The following is a 25,079-nucleotide window of genomic DNA, read 5'->3' as shown; positions in this document are numbered from 1 at the left end:
CTGGCTAAACATCGAGGTTGGCGGGAAACCGAACCACATTCAAATTAAATACGTACATGTTTACTTTCGGTGTAGAGGGCACACACAGTCTGCTACAGAGTAGGCCCAGTTATCAAATCTAACCACTCGCAAATGTCTGAATACTTTTATTTTTCTATTCCAAATGTATTTATTTTGCTGATTAGACGTGGCCACACCCCCCGCCCCCGCACACTCGAGCGCCCACTGGGCACTCGATTAATTTGGCATTCACAGGCGAGTGGTGGCAATCGAATGGCAAACACATCTGTCAGAAGGTAGAAGAAGAAGGGGCAAAACGAAGAAGAAGAAGCAGCAGAAGCAGAGCGCTCTGTTCCGCAGCCAATTATTTTCCGAATAGAATTGCGAAAAACCCGTAAAGCGTATCCTATCCGGAACCAGGAGAACCAAACCGCAGTGGCGCACCTCCGGAATGGCCACGGAGCAGCATCACCAGCAGCGCGTCCTCAAGCAAGATGGCTACTTGGATCTGGGCGATTGTAATAGCGCTCCAGCTCGACCCTTCGAGATGCGCAACGTCGTCTATCATCCGCAATTAAATGTCCTCTTGCTGTTCGACAACGGCAGCACGGTCAAGGTCCTGGACGCCAATTCCGGAGTGATCCTGCAGACCTATCAGCTCAGCTCCAACGGTAAGATTTCTTGGGGAAAAAACCATCACACATATGTACACACCGATGGGGCCACTCACCCACACTGGCGCACCAAAATGTCAATACAGTGGAGAACTGCGAATTAGAACCCACACAGAGAAAAACGGCAATATATCAATAATCTTTGATGATTTTCGGAGATCTGAATAGGCTTAATCATAGTATAGAATCTTTAGATCAAAACAGAGGCATGCAAAGTAATGCGATATAAGAAATTCCATACGTTAAAATTAAACAATTTTGTTTTTGTTTTGATAAATGATCAATATCATAGTAATAATTCTAATGTTGGTATTGTTTTTATTTTGTAGTATCTATACTGAAAATATAAAATAGTCACTACTGAGATCGTTCAAAAACATCATGAGTATGCTTTGTTGGGTGAATTAGCTAGAACTGGGGCGTAGCACGTTTTTGTTAGGTTCTAGGAAATCTGATTTCTTGAGGTTTAAAAAAATAATTTGACTTCCCAAGAAATAATGACATTTATCTTGTTTCCTTTCATAACAAAAAAATTTAATTGAATTGAAGTTGTAAACCATTCATTACAATATTAAGTTTTCCTTTATTTTTCTCTGTGTATGCGAATTTAAAATTTACTTACAGTTTGTCATAGCCATTGCTCACTGTATTGCATTTCTGTACGTAATTGCCTTGCACTTGTCCACCCGTTTGTATGTGTGGTTGTGTGTGCTGGCAGTTTTTTGTGTATGCGTTTGGCATCAATTTTTAACAAAGCTCTGGGAAATCCTTAAACGGAGAGTGATAATCCAATCCAAGCCAATCTGAGTGATTCCCCTCGGGATCCGATATCCGTCCTAACCGTCCTATCGCAATGCATTTGTTATTGTTTTCTATTAGCCGCGAGCAGCACGCATTTTATTTTTGTTTTGCTTCTATTACGCAGTGCTTTTGTTTGATGACTCCCCTCGCCCCCGCCACCCATGAATTTGTAGTTCGGAAGCTATTTTCGGGAATGTTCCGGTCTTCAATTTCACGGATGTAGTCTCGTTATCAATTGGTTCTGATTTCATGCCTGTATTAACATTTTTTATAAATTTGTTATTACATTAAACTAGGATTTCATAAGTCTTTCAACTTTAACATTTTCTAGTTAAAACTTTACTTTGGAATATGTCTTATCAAAATCGGTTCTATTGAATTGCCTTTAGTTAATTACTTTATTTATCAATATAATCTGAGTAATTGTCGAAATTATTGAACTCAAAGGTGAATTTAAAATTATTTGAAATTTTAAAGCTACAAAAGGGAGAGTGTAAAATTGTTTTCTGATGAAATCAGCAAGGATGAGTCATATTCCCTTTCTAATGTTTTGTTCCATCTGGTTTTTTCCCTCCCAGGCGACTGCATCGTTCATGGTCGGTATATGCCCCTGCAGGACAAGATCTTGTTCTGGGATGGTCATAATCTCGGATTGCGAGGCGATTACAACGGCGTCCTGCTGCTGGACACCATTCTGCAGGCGCCGATTGGCCAAAACGACGACTACATCAAGTTGGAGATCATTCTGTCCGAGGCGATCATCTTTCAGAACTGCATCACCGAACTGGAGAGCGAAGGTCTGGAGTGCCCCTGTGACATAAGCAACGAGCTGACGCAGAAGATTAACCAAGCACAGCTGAATGCCAAGAAGGGCATCAAGGCCCAGCGGGTAAGAATTAACTTGTTCGTCTAAGATGAATGATTAAAAGTGACACCGTTTTCCGTTTTAGTGGAATACCATATGCCTGGAGGTGCCCTATTCAAGCCTCAAGCTGGTGTCAAACAATGTGGTCATCCTACTGAAGCGCCTGGAGCGCCACATTCCCGTGTTGGCCATCGCCTCCGCCATCAATGAACGCCTCACCGACATGCTGATGGGGTCCCGAGTGCCAGACTTTGGCTGGAACTTTAGTAATTTCCAACGCGTGCTTATGCACTCGGAGGCAGTGCGTCGGCAGACGTTCGAGAAGTGGCCCCACATGGATTACAAGTGGGCTCTGCCCGATCAAATGGCCCAGGCCGGGTTTTACCATCAGCCATCCTCCTCCGGCGAGGATCGCGCCATGTGCTTCACCTGCAATGTTTGTCTTGTCTGCTGGGAGAAGACGGATGAGCCGTGGAGCGAGCATGAGAGGCACTCCCCGCTGTGCCCCTTCGTCAAGGGCGAGTACACGCAGAATGTCCCACTGTCCATCACCTACGCCACCAATCCCGCATTGCCAGCACCCGGACTAGGATTCGACATCATATCCAACAGTGATTACGCAAATGTGCTTTGCACTAGTTGCTCTCAAACGGGAGAGCTAAGCGTTTGGAGCATTGAACGTCACCTGAAGCTGATGCACAGCATCCACGTTCCGACCCTGCTCAAGGACGTTTTTGAGGAGAGCTTCGAGTGGGCGCGGGTTACTGCCATCTGTGTTCTTCCGAATGCAAGAGCCCGCACCAAGGTGAACTACGTGTACTCGCCGGCGAATTATGGCGGAGCAGGAAGCAGCAGCGGAGTGGGATCCCATTCAGGATCGAATGCGGTATCTAGTGGAAAGTTTGGCAGTGTCAATGCCCAGCATATAACCTCAACGTCCACGCTTCGGGCCGGCGTAGTGGGATCCAAAATCGTTCTAGGCGTCAGTGTGCGCCAGAGCAGCGGCGAGTTGGCTCTGCGCATGGTAGTGCTCAACATCGTCGAGGTGGACCGAAGCAGTGAGACCTCAGCGAGCGTCAGCAATGACAGTGGCAGCGTCTCCAGCGTTGGTGGTCAGTTGATGAAGTCCTCATCCCCAATGGTCAATGGTGAGCAAGAGCATACATTGCTTTAAATATTTCATATTTATGTTTAGCTGTTTGATTATTTTGTTGATAGCCCATCCTAAACTTAAACCATTCTCTCACGGATTAATTAATTATAATTATTCATCTCGCTGCAGTCTCCGGCGAAAACAATGTGAACGTGACCCAAGCGAATGTCGAGTCCAAAGATGATGATAACAAGGCCATGACCCCGTACGAGAAGTTCACCGACGGCTTCGATAGCAACGGATTTGTGTCCGCCCTGATGACCTACAACAAGAACAACGGAGTCAGCCAAAACACCGACGATGCCTCCGTTTTGTACGATTTCGATTTGTGCACATTGTCTCAGATCCTGGATCACAATCTGGAGGAACCGCTAAGTTTGATGGTTGGATCGAATACGGTGAATGTTAGTAATCTTGGCATGGGCAACGAGATCGATAAACTTGTCGAGGATGTGGAGATGACTCACCAGAACAATAATAACAATAACAACAACAACGAGGCCAACTCCTTGGGTGGAAATTCCTCGAACAACAATAATAACATCATGATCAACGGGAGCACCAACAGCAGCAGCGACAAGATGACGGCCACCGAGGAGATTGACTGTGTGGTGGAGAGTTGGACCAGTGTTAAGCGCATGAATGCCTTAGACGGGGCCAGTAGTGGGGCGAATGGTGTGACCCACTCGGTGCAAGAGATCATCGAGATTGCCGAGATCCTGCCCACTACTCCGAAATGCAACCAGCTGCTGGTTAAGTTACTGCGCACCAAGGCGCCGGAGACAGAGGGCAGTAAGATCATCATGGCCACCGTGGCCAAGGAGGAAGAGGAGGAGGATGAGGAGCAGCGGGCGGAAGAGTCAATGGACACAGGTACGCTAAAATCAATAAAAGTTACCAATTTTAAAACACATTTAATTACATTTTCGATTCTCTTAGATAACAACGCCGAGGGAAATGTGGCAGCTCAGCTCCTGGTGTTCGACTATGATGACACTCAAATATCCAACGATTACACCCTGGCCATGACCTTCAGTCGGGCCAAGTGTCCCAAGCAGCTCTGCATCCTGCCACATTTCAACTCGTCTCCGGATCACAAGGATGCCGGCTCTATATGCGTAGTGTGTGCAGATGGCAGCGTTGAGATTTACTCGCTCGCCGATTTCCAAGGCACCATGGTGATCGAGGAGGAGGGCGAGCACTTTGAGTCTGTGGTTTATTGCCGGAATCTGGATAGGCTGTGCTGTTGCTCACGCCAGGGCGGCCTGCTCTTCTACTCGCTGAGCGAGGGCGAGAACGACTCTGGAGACGAACTGCTCGAGATGGAGGATGACTGCAATACCACGTTAACGCAGGCAGCGGATGTAAGTGTTACGGATGGCGCTCGTCATGTGGCTGGATCAGACCTGTTGGGCAAGACCCTGCTCGCCAGTGACTCCATTTGCGTGGATGTTGGCAGTGAGGCAGCAGCAATCTCGAGCTCCTCTAGCGGCGCACAAGGTGCACACGTCCAAACATCGCCATCGGCGGCTTCCACGGCTGCCACCAATGCCAACCTGCTCGCTTACAAGACGGCCGACCTGACACTAGAAGACCTTAAGGTCTTCTACGCCCTTACGCAGTTTGACGATAAGCTGACTGTCTACTCTGCCGAGGTGCCCAGTTGTTGGAACGATCTCGGCCAGGTGCAGAAGCAGCGAAAGCAGTCGCAAAACATGCGACATGGTGGTGACGAACGGGATTTCACACGCACCTGGCGTTTGCACAATGATGCGTGAGTATTTTATGCCTATAGAGGATCCAATTGCTTTACCGATGGTAATAACTATTCATATACCTTCAGAACCACCTGGGACGAGCACATTATAGAGCTCAATTTAGCCCAACCCGTGTCTCTGGGTCACATCGATCTCAAGTTCACGGTCTACCAGCAATGCTCAAACCCTGCAGCAATTCAGGTCACCCTACTGAAACAAAACACCAACGGCTTTGGCTACCGGATGAAGGGACCTCATTCCAGTTACAAGCCGAATGTCATCGATGACAACATTGATCTCTCATATAGTAAGTGTTAACACAAACAACGTTAGTTGTTCCCAAATTAAATTGCAATCTCATTTCCAGTTGCCAACGAAAATCCCGTGCTAAGTGAGGAGTATTTACTGGCCCACAATGCGGAGGTTCTGGCCGGTCCCATCGAGCTCTCCTCATGCATCGATCTGTGTGACCAGGGGGGCACCGCCACGCTCACTTCCCCGAAACTGTTTAAGACTCGCACCAGGAATTTCCTGCTGCACATCAAAACAGTGTCGGATCCATCGAAAGATGGGCAGAACAAGACGAGAGGTAAGTAGGCTAGGAAATGGGGAATCTGATGCCGGGAGCAACAGGGATATTAAGTTGGTTTGCAGCTGCCACTCCTAGCACCGAATTTCGAGTACCGTTTGCAGTTTGTTACTAGGCATGAAGTTGTTTACCGCCCATATCGCTACCTTTTGCAGCTTCCTCAACGCGGCACAAACGCTCGCACCAAGTTGAGGAATTAGTGAATCAAAGCAAGCAAAATAGGAACTCCATTAGCATGGCCAGTATTCTTCGGGCGGTCAAGACAGCGGTCCTGAAAGTATGTCCAGCGGCGAAAAGCGCCTGCATTAATATTATTCATGTGAAAAAACCCAAGTATCAAAACACTGAACCGGTGATCGTAGCCGACATCTCAACGAACAAGTCCCAAAAGCAGCCAGCCGCAGTTGCTCCCTCTGTGGGACGCAGGCCCGAGCAACTGCCGAGTAGGGAAGGTACTTCCTGGTGTTGCACAACCATATAATGGTCGAGAATTCCAATAAAGTTGTTATTTTTCCTTTTTTTTGTATCTCTTCGCAGGTTGCGACTGGTTGCACGAGATTTCCATCAGTGTGCGCGCTGTCAAGTCTCATAGTCGGATCAGTAATGGCCGGATACAGCGCATAGCCATGCTGGAGAGCAACGTGTTGCTGGTTCAGCTGCTGCGCATCGCCAGTGATCCGGCTTCCAGCCCGCTGGCCAAGAACCTGTCGCTCGACGTGCTCAACTGGATTTGCTTCATTAGGCTAAATCGTTTTCGGTCACCCAAGTCGGAGCGGCTCAAGGACCAGATCAACAAGCAGACTGCAGCCAACATTCAGGATCTGCTGGCCCAGCAGTTCGAGTGCATTTCCCTCGCGGAGAAGTATATCGAGCCGTTGCTGCGGAACTGCGTTATCTACAGTGAACGGAGTACAGCCCACAAATGTGTGAAGCTGCTGATCATGTTGACAGAGTAAGTAGAGATATATATATCTATCCAGAAAGATACAAAATGAAATCATGTAACAACTTTTAGGGGTGCAACCAATCTGCCAGCAGAAGTGCAGGATCACACAACGCTGGACTATAGTTTCAAATCAGCGATTGCCAACACATTTCCGGAATTACCGCGCGCACAGTGCGGAAGCGTTGTGCGCTGGTACATGATGCTCACCTGTGCCACATCCACAGCCCAATCTCACAACAGCATCTCCGAGCTGGCTATCAATCTGCTGAAGGACATTGCCGTCGAAATCGACAAGCGATGGGATCCTCACTGTGCGCTGCTAGCCACGCGGTTTGGCCTCTACGGCTATCCCTTCGAGCCGGAGATATTTGACTTCGACTTCCCCAATGTCAGCAGACAGGGGCCCGGTTCATCTGTGGCCCTCACTAATGTGATACGCAGCAGTTCTACTATTCTGCCGGTGACTGGGCTGGACATCAAGCGATTGAGCTCCATAGGTTGAACTTTGAATTGTCCTTATTAAGTCTGAAGTAATAGCGAATTTGTCCATTTACAGATGGGGTAGACTTTCGCACGTTCCCATATCTGATCCGCGGAAAGAGCATCAGTAACCAATTGCGTGGATTGTTAGAGGTTGTGCAACTGCACTTCAACTGCGTTCAAACCTCTGAGGCCACTCGAATCGACAACATCGACAGTGTTGGGGGAAACTCCGCGGCCAATGTGGTTATTGAGGATGTCATGATGATGCCGAAGTTAGTTGTAGCCAAGGAGAAAGGCGAGGAAATGGTATACCCGAAAACAAAGTAGGAAAGAAGTATTACTAAAGTGATAATATTTACTAGCTCAACGACCTGGTCAATGATGTGGAATGCCTGGTGGAGGAAATGAAGGAAAAACAGGGCAAGGTCGACTACGATGCATTTGGATTGGTCAATGGCTTCAAGGACAAAACTTGTAAGTTTTCTTTGACACCACAGTGTGGGTAATTTATATAAAGTCACCATATATTTTGTAAGTTTTAATTGTCTTCAGAACATTTTGAACTGTGGCCCTTCGTATACTTATTTTAATTTTTAATTATTTTTTTTAGCAGGGTCCTCTTTGGCAGACTCTCTTGAACACGCTCTGAAACAGGAGGTTAAATTAGAAAAAGCGGACATCATGGATAAGCTTAAGATGTCCAAGTTTCTGCCCAAGTTGTCGCTATTCGAAAGCTACATGCAGAAAAAGATATACGAACACATCTCATTCGATGACTTTGGCAAACTAGACAACTGGGACGGAAATACAACGCCTCCATTTAATATGGAGATGGGAGCTCCCATTGAAGGCCAGGAGACTACTTCGGAGCCGAATCCGTCGCAGCAGACAACAGGATCAGGTGACAACGTACTGGACGATGCGGCGGAGAGCGAGAAGATTATGGAGAACTTGAACGCCAATCCTTGCCAGCCGATTGCCTGGCACAAGCTAATCACTCCGCCGCCCAAGCAGATGATAGTCATAGATCGGATGCATTCGGGTGCCAGACGATTTGTGGTGCTGGACTTTGGCCAGCACATCCTGCTCACGGATCTGGTGATTCCCTCGTGCGATGAGTTGACTTCCCTGAATATTGACATCTGGTGTTTTGACGAGGAGACCGATTGTACGCGTTTGGTACAGGTGAACGATATTCAGACCAAAACCCTTGTGCTCAGCGACATTCAGCCGGCGCCGATTTGCCGGTACTTGAAATTAACCATCATTGGTCGAATTGGTATGTCGTCTACAAAGTGCAAAGTACCCTTGGGACGGTTCTTTGGCCATCCGGTTGTGCTAGAGCATGACGGCTATGGGGATCAGCTGATGAGGTTCATCAAGCAGCCGACTCACAGCCTTCAATCGCAATTAAAGTCGCTAAATGCACTGTACGAGGATGTGCATTGCCGTTACAGCCTGGCCAGCTGCAAACTGATGGATCTGCTGGCTCCCATGCGGAACAGTGAACTGTCTAACGTGGCCCACCTGCAAGCGTTCATCAACAAGCAGCGCGATGAGGAGCTTAGTGGCCTGGATAACAACAATAAAGTCGTTTCACTCTACGATGAGTGCATGCTTCTGCAGTACCAGATTAATGTTATCCGGAATGTGGTTCTCCGTTTGGAACGAGCTATTTCTCCTAACGCGTTGGGTAACACGCCTCCCCCGGGAGAGCCGATTCCGATAACTGAGGAAATTTTACGCGCTGCTTCGCACGACAAGTTGCGAGTACTCAGTTTAAGTTTGGTGGAGGTGCTTCTGCACTTCTCCATCGAGTACGGAATCAAGAACATCCTGCCCGTTCACCAGAAGTTCAATTCAGCCACGGCGAAGGCGCTCTTCAACTCGCTCGTGGTTTACGGGGACGCCCAACTGCAGTTGGCCACCTGTTCGTTGCTGGTGCGAATGTGCTGCTTTCAGCCATGGTGGGGAGACTTCCTCGCCGACACCTTCTGCAGCCTGTTTTCGGCACAGAACTGCAAGGCTTTCCCCCAAGATCGGTTAGTGCTCTTAGAATACTGATGGAGATTGAAAGGAAACTAATATCCATTATTTTTGGTCTTTACTTACAGCATATTCTTTTTGCTCACCTACCTGGGACGTCGCAGCATTGCTATGGGCGCCTGCCGATCCATTGTGATTGACGCCGTGCTCAAGACGCTCGTCAAGCTGTTGGCACCCATTTCTCCGCATTACAAATACCAGTCGGAGCAGCCCAGCACGTCGGCAAACGCTGCTGATCGCAATGCAGCAATGGGCACCACCTCCGATCTTCAGCTGATCACCTGGTTACTGCTGTTTCTATCAGTGTGCTTAGACGACAATGAGCGCAAGGATAAGTGTAAGTGATTGCCTAGATATTTCAATAGAAGGAAATGTAATTTTAGTCATACCTATTAATAAAAATGTAATTGCAGCAGCTGCTCGCTGGGACTTTATGAGCTGTGAGAGTGACTTTACCAAGACCAGGCCAAGCAACACACCCAACAGCAAGCAACTGCGCTGCTTTAAGAAGCGCATCATTCAGCAAAATAAGTACTCGGTGCAGCCCTACACGGACTGGGGAAAAAAGATATACATGATACAGAATGAGGTTGGTTTACTACTTAGTTTTGAATGGAAATCAACAAGATATTAATATTAATTGTTTACTCAGCATCCTGGTATTTTCATGGAGCTGTCATCGAAATCAAAGGGCAGTGGACCTACCAAGTCGACCGCCACCGGTAGCAAGATCAATATGGCTGGCCTCTGTGTGGGTGGTAGCAGCTCAAGTAGTAGTGCTTCTAAGAGTACGGTGGGCTCCACTTCCTCGCCCAAGCACCAGGATGTCTCGGGAACCGATGGCGAACGAGACAGCAATTTTGACAAGGGATTGAAGACACTTCGAATGGCCAATATCAAGGTGGTCATTCGCGGGCTCTTTGCCCTGCTTTTGGAAATGGATTTCGATTGCAACATGGACCAGTTTCTGCTCACCTGCAAGGTAATCGCTCGCTTGGTGGCCGCCTGCAGACCGTCTGTGCAGCTCTGCAAGATTGTAACCACCGCCCAGCTGGAGCAGCTGGTTCGTCTATCCGTGTGGAATGATCAGCAGCAGCCCTGGGCTGTCCATGCCATTACTTGTTTGCTTCAAGTGAGTTTAAATTAAACGAACACTATTGTTTAATTAATAAACGCGCATTTACCTTGCAGGATCTTTTGGATGCAGACAAGCAGTTTAGGGACAATGATGTCACACCCACCAATGATGCACCGCGAACCATGGAAGCTTCAGTTCAGGAAACTCGAGATTTATTCAGCGACTATACCTGTAAGTACATAGTTTTTTAGATTTCTGTTTATTTAGCAAAACTCTAATATATTTATGCAAAATGTTGAAATTGAATACAATACGTGTATGAAGATATGCAAATTAAATTACACTTAAAAAACATTTGTAAAGGTATTCCTTTCTACGGCAAGTCCGTAGATGCGAAATCCCTTGCTAGGGCTTAGTGAAACAATGAATTTTCCATTCTTTTAGCCACTGCTTCCTCGTGCACTGAGGCACAATTTGAGATGCTGATGCCGACAGCAAGAGAATTTTATCAAGAGGGTAAACACAGTCATTATCTTAACCGTAGACCTTTGCATACTATGTGCAAGGTGATTCATAGATGGCCTGACTACCGCACTATGTATGCAGGAACCGTATTTGTTGACCATTTTTTAATGCTTTTTAATTCTGGAAATATTAAAATTTTCAACAATTCGAAAAATATTTTAACCATTTACGGTTCCTGGTACAAGTCTACTTTCCCCATAGCCAAGCTTTTAGTTTGATCCCATTTAAATATGATTTTGATACCCGTATCCTGCAATTATATATCAAAACACTGCCAAAAAACAATACCCATTCTAACATTGACTACATTTACCTTTGCAGCCGTCAAATATAATTACTTGCCGTCATTGATTGAATGCGATGACACGGAATTCGACGAAATGCTGAACGACATTGACATGATCGAGCGAACAAAACCAGTGACCAAGAAGGAGAGCAATGCTCTGTGCAAGAACACCTTCAATTTCTTCTGCAAGTCCATCTCCATTGCACTGGACACACGGTTGGACGTGGGCTTGGAATTGCATGTGGAAACGCTGCTTAGAAGGCTTACTAATCGCACCTCTCTGGATCTCTACTCCTCGCTGCCTCAGGTGTTGACAAATGAGTTCGTCTCTCCGCCACCGGAGGCTGCTCCTTGGCCGGAGTACTTGACGCAACTTTGGTCAGGTACGGAATACAATGGCCGCAACACATATGTGATGTTCAAGAAAGTCTTCGACTCCATCCTGGCGGATTTGCACTATGAGGACACTTGGGTGCACTTGGAGCAGGTGCTGCAGATGTGGCTCACGCTGAATTGCGAGCTATCTGATAAGCCATATACCAGTGGCATCACCCATACGGATGTTCCGAAGATTCCGTTTGGGGCGAATGCAGTTCAGGGGCTGCTCCTGGCCCTAGCTTGGCACAATGACATCAAGCTGCGCACCTGGTGTCTGGGCTTCCAGTGCCTGTTCCTTGCCTGCAACTCACTGCCTATTGGCGAGGATGCGGACTGTACCCGTATCAACGAGGTAATTGTGAACGATGAGAACTTTGAGAAGATGCTGCTGCGGTTCTTCTCTGGCTACGGCATGAGCTCGTCTATTATAACCAACCGATGTGTAAGTTTTTCATCTGGTTTTTGTGTTGAATAAACATTCTTACGAAATTGAACAATTTTCCTCCAGGCTGGTCCAACCATTTGCAAGCATCTGCATGAGTTGCTGCTGTGGCTGCACAGCAAAAGCGAGACGAGTGGCATTCCGTGCAAGCGCCGACTAAAAGACATATTGTTGCATGTTGTACTTCAGTTGGTGCAACCCGGTGGCGCTATTAGCAACCAGCAGGGACCTATCGATGCGCAGAATCAGCTGGTTCGTGATCTGCTCATGATGCCCAACGACAAGGGAGATCTCAACATTGCGCTTAAGATCACTGAAAGTGTTTGTATGTAGTCAAAATTCTTCTCCATTTGAATATTTAATCAAGCACAATATTTGTTTAGCTTTCCTGGTGTACAACAACATTTCCAACGGCGAGAAACTTCAGTGTCAGCGAGGAAATGAGAACAACACGGCTGGCAACAACTTTAGCAATCTGTTTGCCAATGTATTGGGATCGGAGAATCCCACTAAGCAGAATGCCACAATCTGTGACAATTCGCTTATTATAAACCTGCTGAAACTATCCTCGCACATGGTTCTCACGGAGATGCCCAGGCAACCAAGTGTATGTCTCCGCACAGCATGTCGTCAAACGTTTCTTACTTGTGCATTTTTCTTTGGGCAGGAGGTTACCATACCCGAGGAGGAGGAATTATCCAATCAAAGTCAAACAGATGAGACTAAAGCGGAACAGTTAAATACGGAAGGACATCGCAGCAAGGTACCATGCATAGCAGATTGGGGTAGGTTCATTATCACAGTTCCATTTAAAATTTATATTAATAACGAACACTGCCTTTTTAGTTCTTCGCCATTTCCCCACGATGAAGCGCCTCTTTGGAACTCTCTCCCAGTGTTCTACAAACACTTTTACCATGATGTCCTCTGGCTGCTTTTTCTCACTGAAGTCGAATATGGTTTTGGATGATCCCCAGACAATTGCAGACGCCGTCTTCAGTTTGATGATAACCCTCAGTGATAAGGCCTCCAATCCCCGACTGGTTGTGGCACCCATTTGCCAATACCTGGAAGAAAGTAAGATTACCTTCTATTTAATATCTTTTGCTGCTTACTTAAGTCTTAGCTCCTCCACCGACAGCCACCATTCAAAGAAATGCGACGCTGCCTCGTCTGCCGCTTTCGGAGCCCTTCCTGTGGTACATCTCAAAGGTCCTGGAGGTCACAGCGGCAGTTCAGACGTTCACCCAGCTGGGTGGAATTCAGATTATCTGTCACAACCTGGTGCGACTCAATAAAACTATTATTAACATGCAGCCAGGATTGGTAGGAACACATTTTAAAATATGTGCCTTTTCTAGAAACTCACTCTAAACTACATTTTAATAGATCTCGTTGATTATGCAGCACTTGACGCGCAATACACGCTTTAAGCGAAACACTCATGTGGCGGCGAACAGTGCGTGCAAAAAGACAACAACTGGAACGGGCACAACTGGAGCAACGGCAGCACAGCCGCCGAGGAGTGGAGCTCAGTACGATGGGCTAATCAACTTTGCACCCTTCTCGCACATTGTTTCCGAAAACGACGCCGCTCAAAGTGCTGAGGTTCTAATCTCCAACCCTAATAATTCACATAGAAGACCACGATCTCCAGCCTGGAGCTACATGTTCTATCCAAATGAGACGCATGTGGATCTGACTATAACGCTTCCCACTGCGATTCTGCTGAAGGAAGTGCAGCTAGTGCCGCACACAACGAGTCTGGCCTCCTGCCCTTCGGCGGTGGCACTGGAGTTGTCCAGAGATTATGGCGTGGGCTCCATCCCAGTGGGTGCACCCATGGCCACCACTGGGCTGACCTGCATCAGATTAAAGTTGGCCAAGGCGGAGGTAGCCACCAGCATTGTTCTGAGGCTGTACAAGTAAGTTGAAAAAGGAAAATGCTGATTGGTTTATGAAAATTAATGTGATAACTAATTTAATTCACAGACCCAAGGACTGTGGTAATGTTGGTCTCGTCCAAATCGCTGTGCTTGGTCAGACGATCTTCGGAAATCGTATGCAGGGCCTTCGATCGCCGAGCCCGTTTATCGATTCCCTGGCCTCGTGCTCCTCGCCTTTGCAAACAGCAGCTTTAGCTGCGATGGATGCGGATGCTATGCTTGAGGACGATGCCTTTGCCAAGACGAGCATTGGCTGGGTTCGGATTTTGTCGCGCTGCTTCCACGTGGCCGCCCTACAACCTGACAGTAAGCTGGCGGATCTGATTGCCGCCTATCCAGCTGCATATCCTGGCTTCCTAGAGGCCTGCTGCTCACTGCTCAATATAATGCCAATGATTCCAAGCCTTGCTCAGCAACACCTGGAGACCATATTGCTGAAATTGGGTGCCTACAACCACGAGCTTAGTTTGCAGCTACTTCGGACGCTTCTGTGGCACACCACTCCCCAAGGTAAGTCCTTAGAACTACTATAATATTTATAAAATTAAAAATAAATTAAATACATTTCCTTTTTAGTTTTCAAACTCTCCAGCGATGCGGTGTGCGATCTCATCCACGAAGTGGTTACCGGTTCCACGGAGCACTTGCTGGACAAATTGCGCGTGCTGATCGACTGGGTGATGCAACTGCACGACAACTACAGCCAGCAGGCGCGGTGTAATAATCCGCAGAGCGGATTTGTTAAGGTGATTGCTTCAATTCTGTGGAAAGTGCAGACACAGCAGCAACTTCCCGAGCTGCCACTCCTCATTTCGTCGTCGCTGTTTGAGACCTGTTTCGAATGGGTGTCATCCCTGGAGCACGATGAGCCTCTGAAGAGTAGCTTTGACTCCCTGCTGTGCGCTTTGTGTTACATCAAGCCGGAGCTGTTCAACCAGCTGTTGGTCAAGTTGGGAGTGAAACTAGAGCCCCCAGCTCGGGGCCAGACGGATGACAGCAAGGTGCAGAGCGGCAGTGCCTGGTTCCGGCGCGAGGGTAGCGAGAATCTCACAGTTCTGCTGCAACGTCCCACATTCCTGAAGACTCTGGCCTTGGCCTGCCAGTCCCCGGCGGCAGTATACCAAATGTTGGACTCGGGACTCCCCAAGCTGTTGTCCCACGCCATTTACGAGTATTGCATGCACCTGTTGCCTGGCTCGGAGCAAGAGGGCGCTGCGGCCAACAACCAGGCAGCTGCCGCTCCAGCGGATGACGAGGACTCTTCCCTAACGGACTTCGATAAGGCCGAAGCCAATGTGAGCAATAATACTCCCCTGCTTAGTAGCTCAAATGTGCCCAAAGTGCTGGACTTCTTTGCCGAGTGCTGTGCCGAGGGTCCTATGCGAGATTGGCTAGGCACCATGCAGGGCTCCGTGTTCTGGAAGCCCCTGCTTCAGCTGCTCTGCAACACCCATGCCGCCCAGTTCAGCAAGACGCTGCCCATGCAGCAATCATTCATCCGCTTAGAAAGAGCCACCATCAACTTCTACACGCGGGTGAGCGCCTGCCATCCCGGCAACCAGGAAGTTCTCACACAGCTGCTCATCGGAGCCATAATTTGCAAGCCACTAAGATCCTCGCATGGTGTTCGACCCACTATCTCTGGATTCACCAGGCAGCTGGTGCTGCAGCTCCTCCTAGAGAACGAACACATCACAGTCTCGGTGAGAAGTCAGCAGCCTTTGCAGCGGAGGGACACCCTCTCCGCCATCCTGGGCGGCAATTCGAGTGGTGCCAGCACTAGCTTGCCGGTGGCAGCTGTGAATAACCACCCCGCCAAGCGGAGCAGCGCCCACCACATGCTATTCACGGTGACCACCAGCACCACGTGCCAGGAGATTATGCAGAATTGCGTCAGTGGTGAGTTTTTAGGGACATAACTTATTCCAATAAGCCCGGTTTTTGGTTCACATATACTTTATGCTTTGGCTCCTATAATTAAATTATTTTATTTCGTTTATTTTCTTTGTTTGTGACCCCTTAGTGTATAGTAACCTAGTTTATCAACAACCAACAGATCAACGAGCAGGCGAGGCCTCGGCCTCCAGCAGTGGCGTGTCCAGTGCGACTGCCAAGTCTAGTGATAGCAAGCTGGAGAAGAGCAGCTTCCTGAACTTTAACAACGTTGAGGCGGGCAGCATGGAGTTCCTGACCGTTGGAGCCGCCGTGGCAGCCAAGGACAAGCGAATTAAAGATGCCAAGAACCAGGCGGCCATGAACAAAGACAAGGAGACTCAGACCAGCACTCTAAACTTGGCTTCCAGTGAGGATACCCTCGGATTAAAATGTAACCCAAGTTTTTAATTTTTAACCAAATATTCCTCTACAGATATATTCAACGTGGAGGAGTTCCTGCTGCAATCGGCGAATGCAGCTAATGGCAACCAGTTGGTCATACCAGAGTATTCGGATATCCTTTTGGCGGGAGATGCGACCATTTCGCAGGTTTTGGCCTCACTCCAAGATGCGGGACATTCGCTGTCGACGCCCTGTATATCACTCGACCTGGTGCCCCAGCAGCGGGCGGATGATGCGAGCGAGGCAAAGAAGACGAAGGCCGCCTGCACTGAGCCGTTGCCATCACCACTGCAACGATTTTCGAGCAGTGGCGGCCTCTCGTTACTGGCACACTACCTGCCCACCGTCTATCCGGAGCACTCGGGCAGGAAGACCACCTTGGTGGTCACAGAAAAGGAGAAAAGTCCGCCGCTCTCCGACTGGGTGAAGCTGGAGCCAAACGACGAGATTTACGAGGATCTGGAGGACACCATCTGCGAGCCGGCGGCCAAGCAGGCAACTGTCAGCTCAGTGCCGCAGCACTCGCTAGCTGCATTTGGGTTATTCCTGCGGCTGCCCGCCTACTCGGATGTCCTGCTGCGGGACAAGATGCGTGCCCAGTGCCTGCTCCGTTTAGTGCTGGGAGTCACGGGAGACGGCGAAGGCAGTAAGTATTTGGAGGCGTACTTTATTTTATGGCTTGTAACACTTACTTTCTATTTCAGATGATATATACAGTCTGTCGCTAGCGCCCTCGTTGCCCACACTACCCTTCGAGGTGTTCCGACAGCTTTTGGACAGTGTGCCGCTGTCGACTGACGACGGCGTGCTGCTTCGTCGCGTGGTTATCGAAGTGGGGGCCATGCACCTAGTGCTCAACTGCCTCGGCATCTTCTCCCATCAGTCGCACAACAACAGAATTGGAGCACCGATCAACGAACCCTCACCAAGTGGAACCAGTAGTGGTAGTGGCACCATTGGTGGGAATGGAAGTGGAAACGGAAGTGCCAACGGTGTCAAAACAAATGCACCGGAGGAGGCCACCCCAAGTGCAACGTCGGACGATAAAAGCCACATGTATTGGGCCAAGGGAACGGGTTTCGGCACCGGTTCCACCACGCAGTCGTGGAATGTGGAGCAGGCGCTGCTTCGGCAGAAGAGCGAGGAGGAGCATGTCACAGTGTTGCTGCTAGTTCTGGCAAGTTACATAAATCCGGGTGACTGCATACCGAGTGACATGTGCGGAGAGGACATCCTGGCCTACCATGATGTCAGAGATGTTACCGGCGAGCTGCCGCCCATCTTCCAAACCCTCCTGCAGCAGTCTTGCCTGATCCCCGCCCTCAGCTCCTACCTGCGCAACGATTCTGTGCTGGATATCACGCGCCACATTCCGCTGTACCGTGCCATATTGAAGCTTCTGCGCGCCCTTTCGCTGTCCAAGATGCTCGTCTCGTTGCTCCAGCCGGCGGCTAGTGGCAGCGGGGAAAGCACGCCTCCCATAGTGGAGCTGCTCACGAACATGAAGACCTGCGTGGATACGTACGCCAAGCGGTTAAAGTGAGTATGCGGTTAATTTGCCTTATATTTAATCCTCTTAACCGTTTGGTTCTCACAGAGTAAACAAGAAGTCGAACATCAAGGGTCAGACACATCCGTTGACCTTTAACATCGATGACGGCGACGATGAGGGATTAGCTCTGCTCATTCCGGACATCCATGAAACAAGTGTCTTGGTGCAGAAGACCACGGATGCGGATGCCCTGATTAACATGCTGCACACCAACGAGGACGGCAGTGGGCAGCTGGAGCCGCTAAGCAAATCTATTGAGCAGCGCTACCTGGAGCTGATGAAGAAGCGCCAATTCGACACTTTTGACATGATTGTTGAGTCGGACAACAACAGCTTCCGGTTTGTGGTCTCACACCACTTTGAGAAGATGGTGCGGCTCGCCGGCGATCGATACCATCCGTCACGGGTCAAGCGACTCGCCCAGGAAGCGGTGACACTGTCCACCAGCCTGCCCCTCAGCTTTAGCAGTTCTGTATTTGTGCGCTGTGATACGGATAGATTGGACATCATGAAGGTAAGTTAGGAGTTTTTTTTATGGGTTCAACACATTTCTCACACGTTATTTTTGTCACCTAACAGGTACTCATCACTGGACCGGCGGACACGCCGTATGCCAACGGGTGCTTCGAGTTTGATGTCTTCTTTCCGCCGGACTACCCCAACCAGCCCATGCTCATCAATCTGGAGACCACGGGCCGCCATTCGGTGCGCTTCAACCCCAACCTCTATAATGACGGCAAGGTGTGCCTGTCGGTTCTAAACACCTGGCACGGCCGGCCCGAGGAGAAGTGGAATGCGCAGACCTCCAGCTTCCTGCAGGTGCTCGTCTCCATCCAGTCACTGATCCTCGTCCCCGAGCCGTACTTCAATGAGCCCGGCTTTGAAAGGAGTCGGGGCACTCCGAGTGGCACCAACTCGTCGCGGGAGTACAACAGCAATATCTATCAGGCCTGCGTGCGCTGGGCGATGCTGGAGCAGATACGCAGCCCAAGCCATTGCTTTAAAGATGTGAGTAGAATAAAATTTACAAATTATGATAACTAAGTAAATCAATAGATAGATATAATTTCTAACAATTATTTACATGAATTATCAATTTATACAATTTAAGGTCATACACAAGCATTTCTGGCTAAAGCGCGAGGAGATCTGCGCCCAGATCGAGGGCTGGATCGAGGAGCTGGGCAAGCCTCAGTACACGGAGAGGGCTAGTCGTACTATATCCTTCAACTCAATGGTCCTGCGGCGTCACTATCGCCACCTGCGTGAGGAGTTGTCCAAGCTGAAGCCGCCTCGAGGCCTTGAGGACTTGGATGCGCCATTTAATCCGGTGGCCACGCTGCCACCCATGGATGTGTCAGCGGCTCCCGCAGCAGCGGCCACCAATACGGCCCAGGTGGGAACAGATGATGCGATAGCGCCGGACATGAATCTGCTAGGCGAGAATGTGGAGGACTGCGAAGTTGATGGCGATGCCGAAGGCGACGGCGATGTGGATGACGGCTTCAAGGGGTTCCCACAGGAGGGGGGATTGCTGACGGGCGAAGAAGAGGTCGTAGAAATTCTGAGTGATACAGAGAACGAGAGCAGTGTGTGGCAAGAGAAGGAAGAGGAGGAGCTGTGAATCCCTAGCTGCTGCCCGAAGATGGATTCGATGTGATGCCCAGAAGCTGCTTGGCCCAGCCTCCCGCATCCTCGCTGCCCTAGACATTTTTTATTTATATGCTATGATTTTTGTTTTACGCCTTTATTTGTTTTAATTTTTGTAAGAGAGAGACTGCAACAGAACTTGGTGTGCTTTACTTAATGGAACCGTAATGATTAATGTTAAACAAATTACGCTAATTATCTTCGCACAGAAGAAGGCGTGCACACATATAAAATGCATACACTCCCCCAAAAAGCATTGTCAGAAACTTTCCATTAAAAAAAATGAATATCCCACTCCATACAAGTATGTATGATTATTGTATCGAACTTTTTATAAATGCTTATATAAACGGATCTATCGATTTCTATAAGAATAACCCCGTGTGTGTATAGAATAGAACGGACATGCAAGTCATTGAAAATATCACCACTATAAAACAGTAACAACAAAAACCACCAAAACTAAATTATGTGTATTAAACTATGTATGTACGTAGGAATTTAGTTAAATTACAGAAAATTGTGAACAGTTACTTTTCCAATTGAAATAAAACGCGAGATACATTTTGTTTCCCCCAAAAGTATGCTGTAATACTTTCGAATACTTGGGCTGAATTGTGATTATCAAACATGTTCATGGCCTAACGAAAACGAAAGATGGTTTATAATTTTACCACATTTGGGTAGTTTATGAGGCGATATCTTTACAGCACCTACTTTGTCACTTTTATAGGGAAGCATTGGCCTTTCATAAAACATTGTTATCTCGGTGTTACTGGGCTGCCCAACTGTGTTGTTTCTGTTCTAAAGTATTCCGATTTAAATTTAAATTTTTAATATTTTTAATAAGCCTGTTTTAGATTATATATAATTTGATTTTGTAATTTTACTTTTAACTAGCTGTAATTATTTTTGTTAGGCAAATGAGTCAAATCCAACAACCGATGGTATGTTAATTTATTTTGCTTTCACTATTCCCCTTTTATATAGAAATAATATTTGAGAGTTCACTGCAATCGATCGTCTCCTCTCAGATGCTCTTGAAATAAAAGGTTCTGTTCTCAAAGAGCTGTGCGATAAAATATTGCCTCGATCGAGCGAAATTCGACAAGGGGCTGATAGATCTTGCCATTGAGTCTCGGGACTTTGTCGCGATCGGTCGTCTATCGGAATTCTTCGGGAGTTTTTTCCGTGCCCTATGCCCAATTAGTTTATGGCGGTTATAAAGTGTGAGCTCGAATGATCATGGAGCTGAATAATGTTACCGTCGAGGACGGCGTAAGTCCACAGTTATTTTGGCACAACATATTCTGGCGATCGCGTGGGTTTATATAAGAGTAATTCACCCAGTGGACGCTGCATAATTGCTGCCGATTGATGCTCTTCCTATTTTGATTTTTATCGGTTTTGTTTTGTGAGGCATTTCTTCATTGGACTGCAGTTCCCACTTAATTGTTACTTATTGCTTGTCGTTTTTGACGGATAAAACCGTGGAGATAACACCCCAGCCATTTACAGTTCATTCACAAATATTTTTTAAACGATCTAGGGGAGTGAGTAAGTGTCGGTCCCATTTCATCCAAACGCTATTTGTCATATTTATGCGGCGCAAGCCTTTCAGTCAACAATGTTGAAGTCAACAGCACACTGATTTATTAACTAGCCACCTCATCAGCTATTAATTTATGGTCTGATTAAAATTACTGATCGAAACAAGCTGAGAACCAAGCGGCGTCCAACGATCTCCGCACTGATACTCACGCTCAATTAATCACGATTGGCGACCAGAGCCGTCACTCAAACTCGGGCTAAGATTAAATTCCTCCCTCCATGGGACGTTTTAAGCCATATAGTTATGTAAATCAATTCAAAACTTTAATTACAATTCTCATAAATAAAACAATGCATTTTCCGCACTCTGCAATTATACAATAAAAAGTGAGAATATCTTTATGCCCGATACTAAAACCCACTCATTAACATAAACAAATAGATATTTGCATTAATAAAATATAATTACACTGATCAGCAATATTTATGGGGATTTGTCTTCAAAAGTTAGGATTTCCTCATTAAATCATCGTATATCAAACTTTTATAAATGGTTGTTCATAAATGTTGGGATCTCTAATAGCATTCCATTTACAGGAAGTGTTTTTTTAGTTTAAAGATATTACTCATTAAAAATTTGAGAAATATCTAAGATGTAATTATTTTCAAATTATCATGAAATAATCGATCATAACATACTAAATACGTAAGCTTTAAAGACTTATTCCGAACAAAATACAAAATTTACTTTTTTTATCAGTGCTTTACAAAGAAATATCTTAATTAGCATTTTAATTAATTTCCAGGTTGATGCGTCCAAGTCCCACACTCAAGTTCCCAACACGCCTCCTAGTAATGAGAAACCCAAGCCGCAACTGCTTTACGCCATCAACGACAATCCCCCATGGTACCTGAGCATCTTCCTCGCATTCCAGCACTACCTGACCATGATTGGGGCCATCGTTTCCATACCCTTCATTCTGACGCCGGCGTTGTGCATGTCGGATGAGGATGCCAACCGGGGCATCATCATTTCCACCATGATCTTCGTCACGGGCATTGTCACCTACTTCCAGGCCACGTGGGGCGTCCGATTGCCCATTGTGCAGGGGGGCACCATTTCGTTCTTGGTCCCCACCCTGGCCATTTTGGCCCTGCCGCAGTGGAAGTGTCCGGAGCAGTCGGAGATAGATGCCATGGACGAGGTGGAGCAGCAGGAACTATGGCAGGTGCGAATGCGGGAGCTATCCGGCGCCATTGCCGTGTCCGCGATGGTTCAGGTTATCCTGGGCTACACGGGTCTGGTGGGAAAGATCCTCAAGTACGTGACTCCGTTGACAATTGTGCCCACTGTGTCGCTCGTGGGTCTTACGCTTTTCGAGCACGCGGCTGATACGGCTTCGAAGCACTGGGGAATTGCCGTTGGGTGAGTTTTTCTGAGAAATATCCCCTAACACCAATGAATTAAATATGATTGCTTTCTGGTTATTATTGCTTGATTGTCATAACTAATTACTTTAAATGTATTTGGTTGGTAGTATTTGAGTCAATATTTGTTTGAGTCAAGATCGGGTTTTCTTGAATCAAAAAAAAAAATGTTCTTGAATAAGAAACACTCTTTCTACACCAAAAAAAATTGAAGTAAAGAAAAATTTCTCTTGATTTAAGAATATTTTTTCTTGATTTAATATTTTTTTTTTATTACGTTATTTTATTATCCCATTTCTTCACAGAACCACTGGCATGCTGACGCTCTTCTCACAAATAATGTCGAATGTTCCCGTGCCAATATTGGCATACCGCAAGGGTCACGGAATGGAGGTGCGGCAGTTCCAGCTGTTCCGTCTCTTTCCCGTCCTGCTGACCATCATGATAATGTGGGGCCTGTGCGGCATTCTGACGGCCACCGATGTCTTCCCTCCAGGACACCCTTCTCGCACGGATGTCCGCCTGAATGTGCTGACCAGTGCCAAGTGGTTCTATGTGCCCTATCCGGGACAGTTTGGCTGGCCCTCGGTAACGCTCTCCGGCGTGCTGGGCATGTTGGCCGGAGTACTGGCCTGCACGGTGGAGTCGCTCAGCTATTATCCCACAGTGTCCCAGATGTCCGGCGCCCATTCACCGCCACTTCATGCAATCAATCGTGGTATCGGAACCGAGGGATTGGGCACCGTGCTCGCCGGACTCTGGGGAGCTGGAAATGGAACGAATACCTTTGGGGAGAACGTGGGCGCCATCGGGGTCACCAAGGTAAGATCAATAAAAGATAAAACTCAACTCAAACATATTAAACTCTTCCATTTCAGATTGGATCACGTCGTGTCATCCAGTGGGCTGCTTTAATAATGGTGCTTCAGGGGGTGATAGGCAAATTTGGAGCCATCTTCATCCTCATTCCCGACTCGGTGGTTGGCGGGATCTTCTGCGTGATGTTCGGCATGATTATAGCCTTTGGGCTCTCGACGCTCCAGTATGTAGATCTTCGATCTGCAAGGAATCTCTATATCCTGGGACTTTCCATATTTTTCCCGATGGTCTTGTGCCGCTGGATGCAGAAGCATCCCGGGGCTATTGACACCGGAAACAAGACAGTGGACTCTACGTTATCGGTGCTGCTGGGCACTACGATTTTGGTGGGCGGAGTTCTGGGTTGCTTCCTGGACAATGTAATACCAGGCACTCCGGCGGAGCGGGGCCTGATCGAATGGGCTAATGAGATGCCCCTGGGCGATGATAATGTCAATGACGGTACGGCCACGGATTACGATTTCCCATTCGGCATGGATGCGATTCGCCGCTGGAAGTGGACCTACTACATCCCATTTATGCCCACCTACAAGCTGCAGAAGCAAAGCTAATTAATCGCATTATTAAAATCACAGCCGTGTGATCCATGTAAATAACAACCATTCAATTTGGTGATTCGGTTTTTATTTATTTTTAGAAAACGCTGCTCATGCTCACGCTCTAATTACAATTTGAACTTCGAATTCGGATTCTACCCAAAACTCTAGACCTATTACTTTTTGTTCCGTGTGTTTTTATTAATTTGTTTTTTTTTAAATTCGCTTATCGTTTGTTGCCTACGTTTTACCTAGCACTCTTTCATCGTTTCGCTCACAATTCGCATATTTTCTATTATTTCGCAATAACATCAATAGTCCTAGCAAACGAAAGTAGTCCCTATTAAACTCTATATATTCAAATCTCGAAAACAATCCATCAGTTCTGTATAATGCAAAAAAATTGTTGTTAAAATTATTTCATAGAAATTTTTAACGCATTTTCGGCGCGAGGTATCCTCACAAAAATAGCATAGAAAATACATATACATATATTGTGAAACACGTCTCTCATTTCCGGTTGTCTCTCTTCTCTCTTCTCTATCCACATCCGTTTCCGCTTTCGCTCCGCTTACAAACTTACAGATTAAAATCAACGTTTTATGACTATTGACTAAATCTAAAACCACCGAAGGAACCAAGGCACAATCATTTGAAAATCGTATTTATATATATAATGCATATGCGCATTTTTTTAGAGTCACGATCTATGGCTGAAACTCCGCTATATCCGAACTACAACAAACCTACGACTAGGGGCAGCGTCCAAAAGTCTGCACTAGAGTATAACTTTGGCTAAGTTCCATAAAAAAAATTATCAAAAATCTCTAAGCCTAAATGGGATTTGGTAGTCGGTATCTGGTGTTTGGTATATAGTAATTGGGATCTGGGATCGGATCGGGGCCAGTCTAGAACTTGTGCTGCTCGTTGTGATGATGGTTGTAGTGGGCGGGGTGGAGCTGTTGCTTCTTGGCGCCGCCGCTGCTGGCACGCGAGGATGACGAGGAGGCGGTGGTGTTGGGCGGCGTCCCCATGACCTGACCATGTCCGAGCCCGGGATTCACCTTCTTCCGTTTGGAGTAGTAGCAAAAGATGCAGAAGCCATTCTGCGGTGTGGTACATCAAATGTTTGTCGGACTGCGAGTGGCCGATGAAGTGCGGTAACGTGATCCGGAGC

The 25,079-nt window shown here is 47.3% G+C and overlaps 3 protein-coding genes across 19 annotated transcripts in view; 2 read left to right on the top strand and 1 right to left on the bottom strand.

Annotated features, from left to right (window-relative positions):
- The first annotated feature begins 185 nt into the window (after positions 1 to 185).
- LOC119557612 (baculoviral IAP repeat-containing protein 6) lies at positions 186 to 19,882 on the top strand. Of its 11 annotated transcripts, none has more exons than XM_037870451.1 (33): positions 186 to 671; positions 2,054 to 2,364; positions 2,426 to 3,488; positions 3,623 to 4,366; positions 4,433 to 5,267; positions 5,337 to 5,557; positions 5,618 to 5,839; positions 5,995 to 6,291; positions 6,377 to 6,791; positions 6,855 to 7,282; positions 7,342 to 7,574; positions 7,631 to 7,742; positions 7,879 to 9,310; positions 9,383 to 9,651; positions 9,728 to 9,903; positions 9,967 to 10,446; positions 10,506 to 10,623; positions 10,837 to 10,908; positions 11,239 to 12,023; positions 12,090 to 12,348; positions 12,407 to 12,630; positions 12,691 to 12,808; positions 12,870 to 13,100; positions 13,165 to 13,349; positions 13,431 to 13,948; positions 14,016 to 14,479; positions 14,546 to 15,868; positions 15,993 to 16,271; positions 16,338 to 16,952; positions 17,011 to 17,845; positions 17,904 to 18,372; positions 18,438 to 18,866; positions 18,970 to 19,882. In XM_037870451.1, exons 1-33 carry the CDS (start codon positions 452 to 454, stop codon positions 19,480 to 19,482), a joined length of 14,895 nt encoding a protein of 4,964 aa, XP_037726379.1. In that variant the 5' UTR covers positions 186 to 451; the 3' UTR covers positions 19,483 to 19,882. The 11 variants fall into 11 exon arrangements, with proteins under 11 accessions (XP_037726379.1, XP_037726370.1, XP_037726359.1 ...); XM_037870442.1 differs by having other exon boundaries at positions 187 to 671; positions 7,882 to 9,310; positions 13,413 to 13,948; XM_037870431.1 differs by having other exon boundaries at positions 187 to 671; positions 9,731 to 9,903; positions 13,413 to 13,948.
- Positions 19,883 to 20,629: 747 nt separating this feature from the next.
- LOC119549531 (solute carrier family 23 member 1) lies at positions 20,630 to 23,981 on the top strand. The gene is made up of 4 exons (XM_037857656.1): positions 20,630 to 20,786; positions 21,866 to 22,485; positions 22,793 to 23,309; positions 23,366 to 23,981. The coding sequence occupies exons 1-4, from the start codon at positions 20,748 to 20,750 to the stop codon at positions 23,915 to 23,917; spliced, it is 1,728 nt and encodes a 575-aa protein (XP_037713584.1). The 5' UTR covers positions 20,630 to 20,747; the 3' UTR covers positions 23,918 to 23,981.
- LOC119549470 (serine/threonine-protein kinase par-1) overlaps positions 23,974 to 25,079 on the bottom strand; it is a 60,854-nt gene continuing 59,748 nt past the window's right edge. For all 7 annotated transcript variants that reach the window (XM_037857604.1, XM_037857613.1, XM_037857619.1 and 4 more), the window contains one exon: positions 23,974 to 25,078. In XM_037857604.1, the coding sequence (XP_037713532.1) occupies positions 25,024 to 25,078 (55 nt within the window). In that variant the 3' untranslated portion in view covers positions 23,974 to 25,023. The remainder of the gene's footprint in view (position 25,079) is intronic.

Source organism: Drosophila subpulchrella, chromosome 3R (assembly GCF_014743375.2).
Source record: "Drosophila subpulchrella strain 33 F10 #4 breed RU33 chromosome 3R, RU_Dsub_v1.1 Primary Assembly, whole genome shotgun sequence".
Lineage (NCBI taxonomy): Eukaryota > Metazoa > Arthropoda > Insecta > Diptera > Drosophilidae > Drosophila > Drosophila subpulchrella.
Note: the sequence above shows the minus strand (reverse complement) of the source record. Positions and strands in the feature narration are given on the sequence as shown.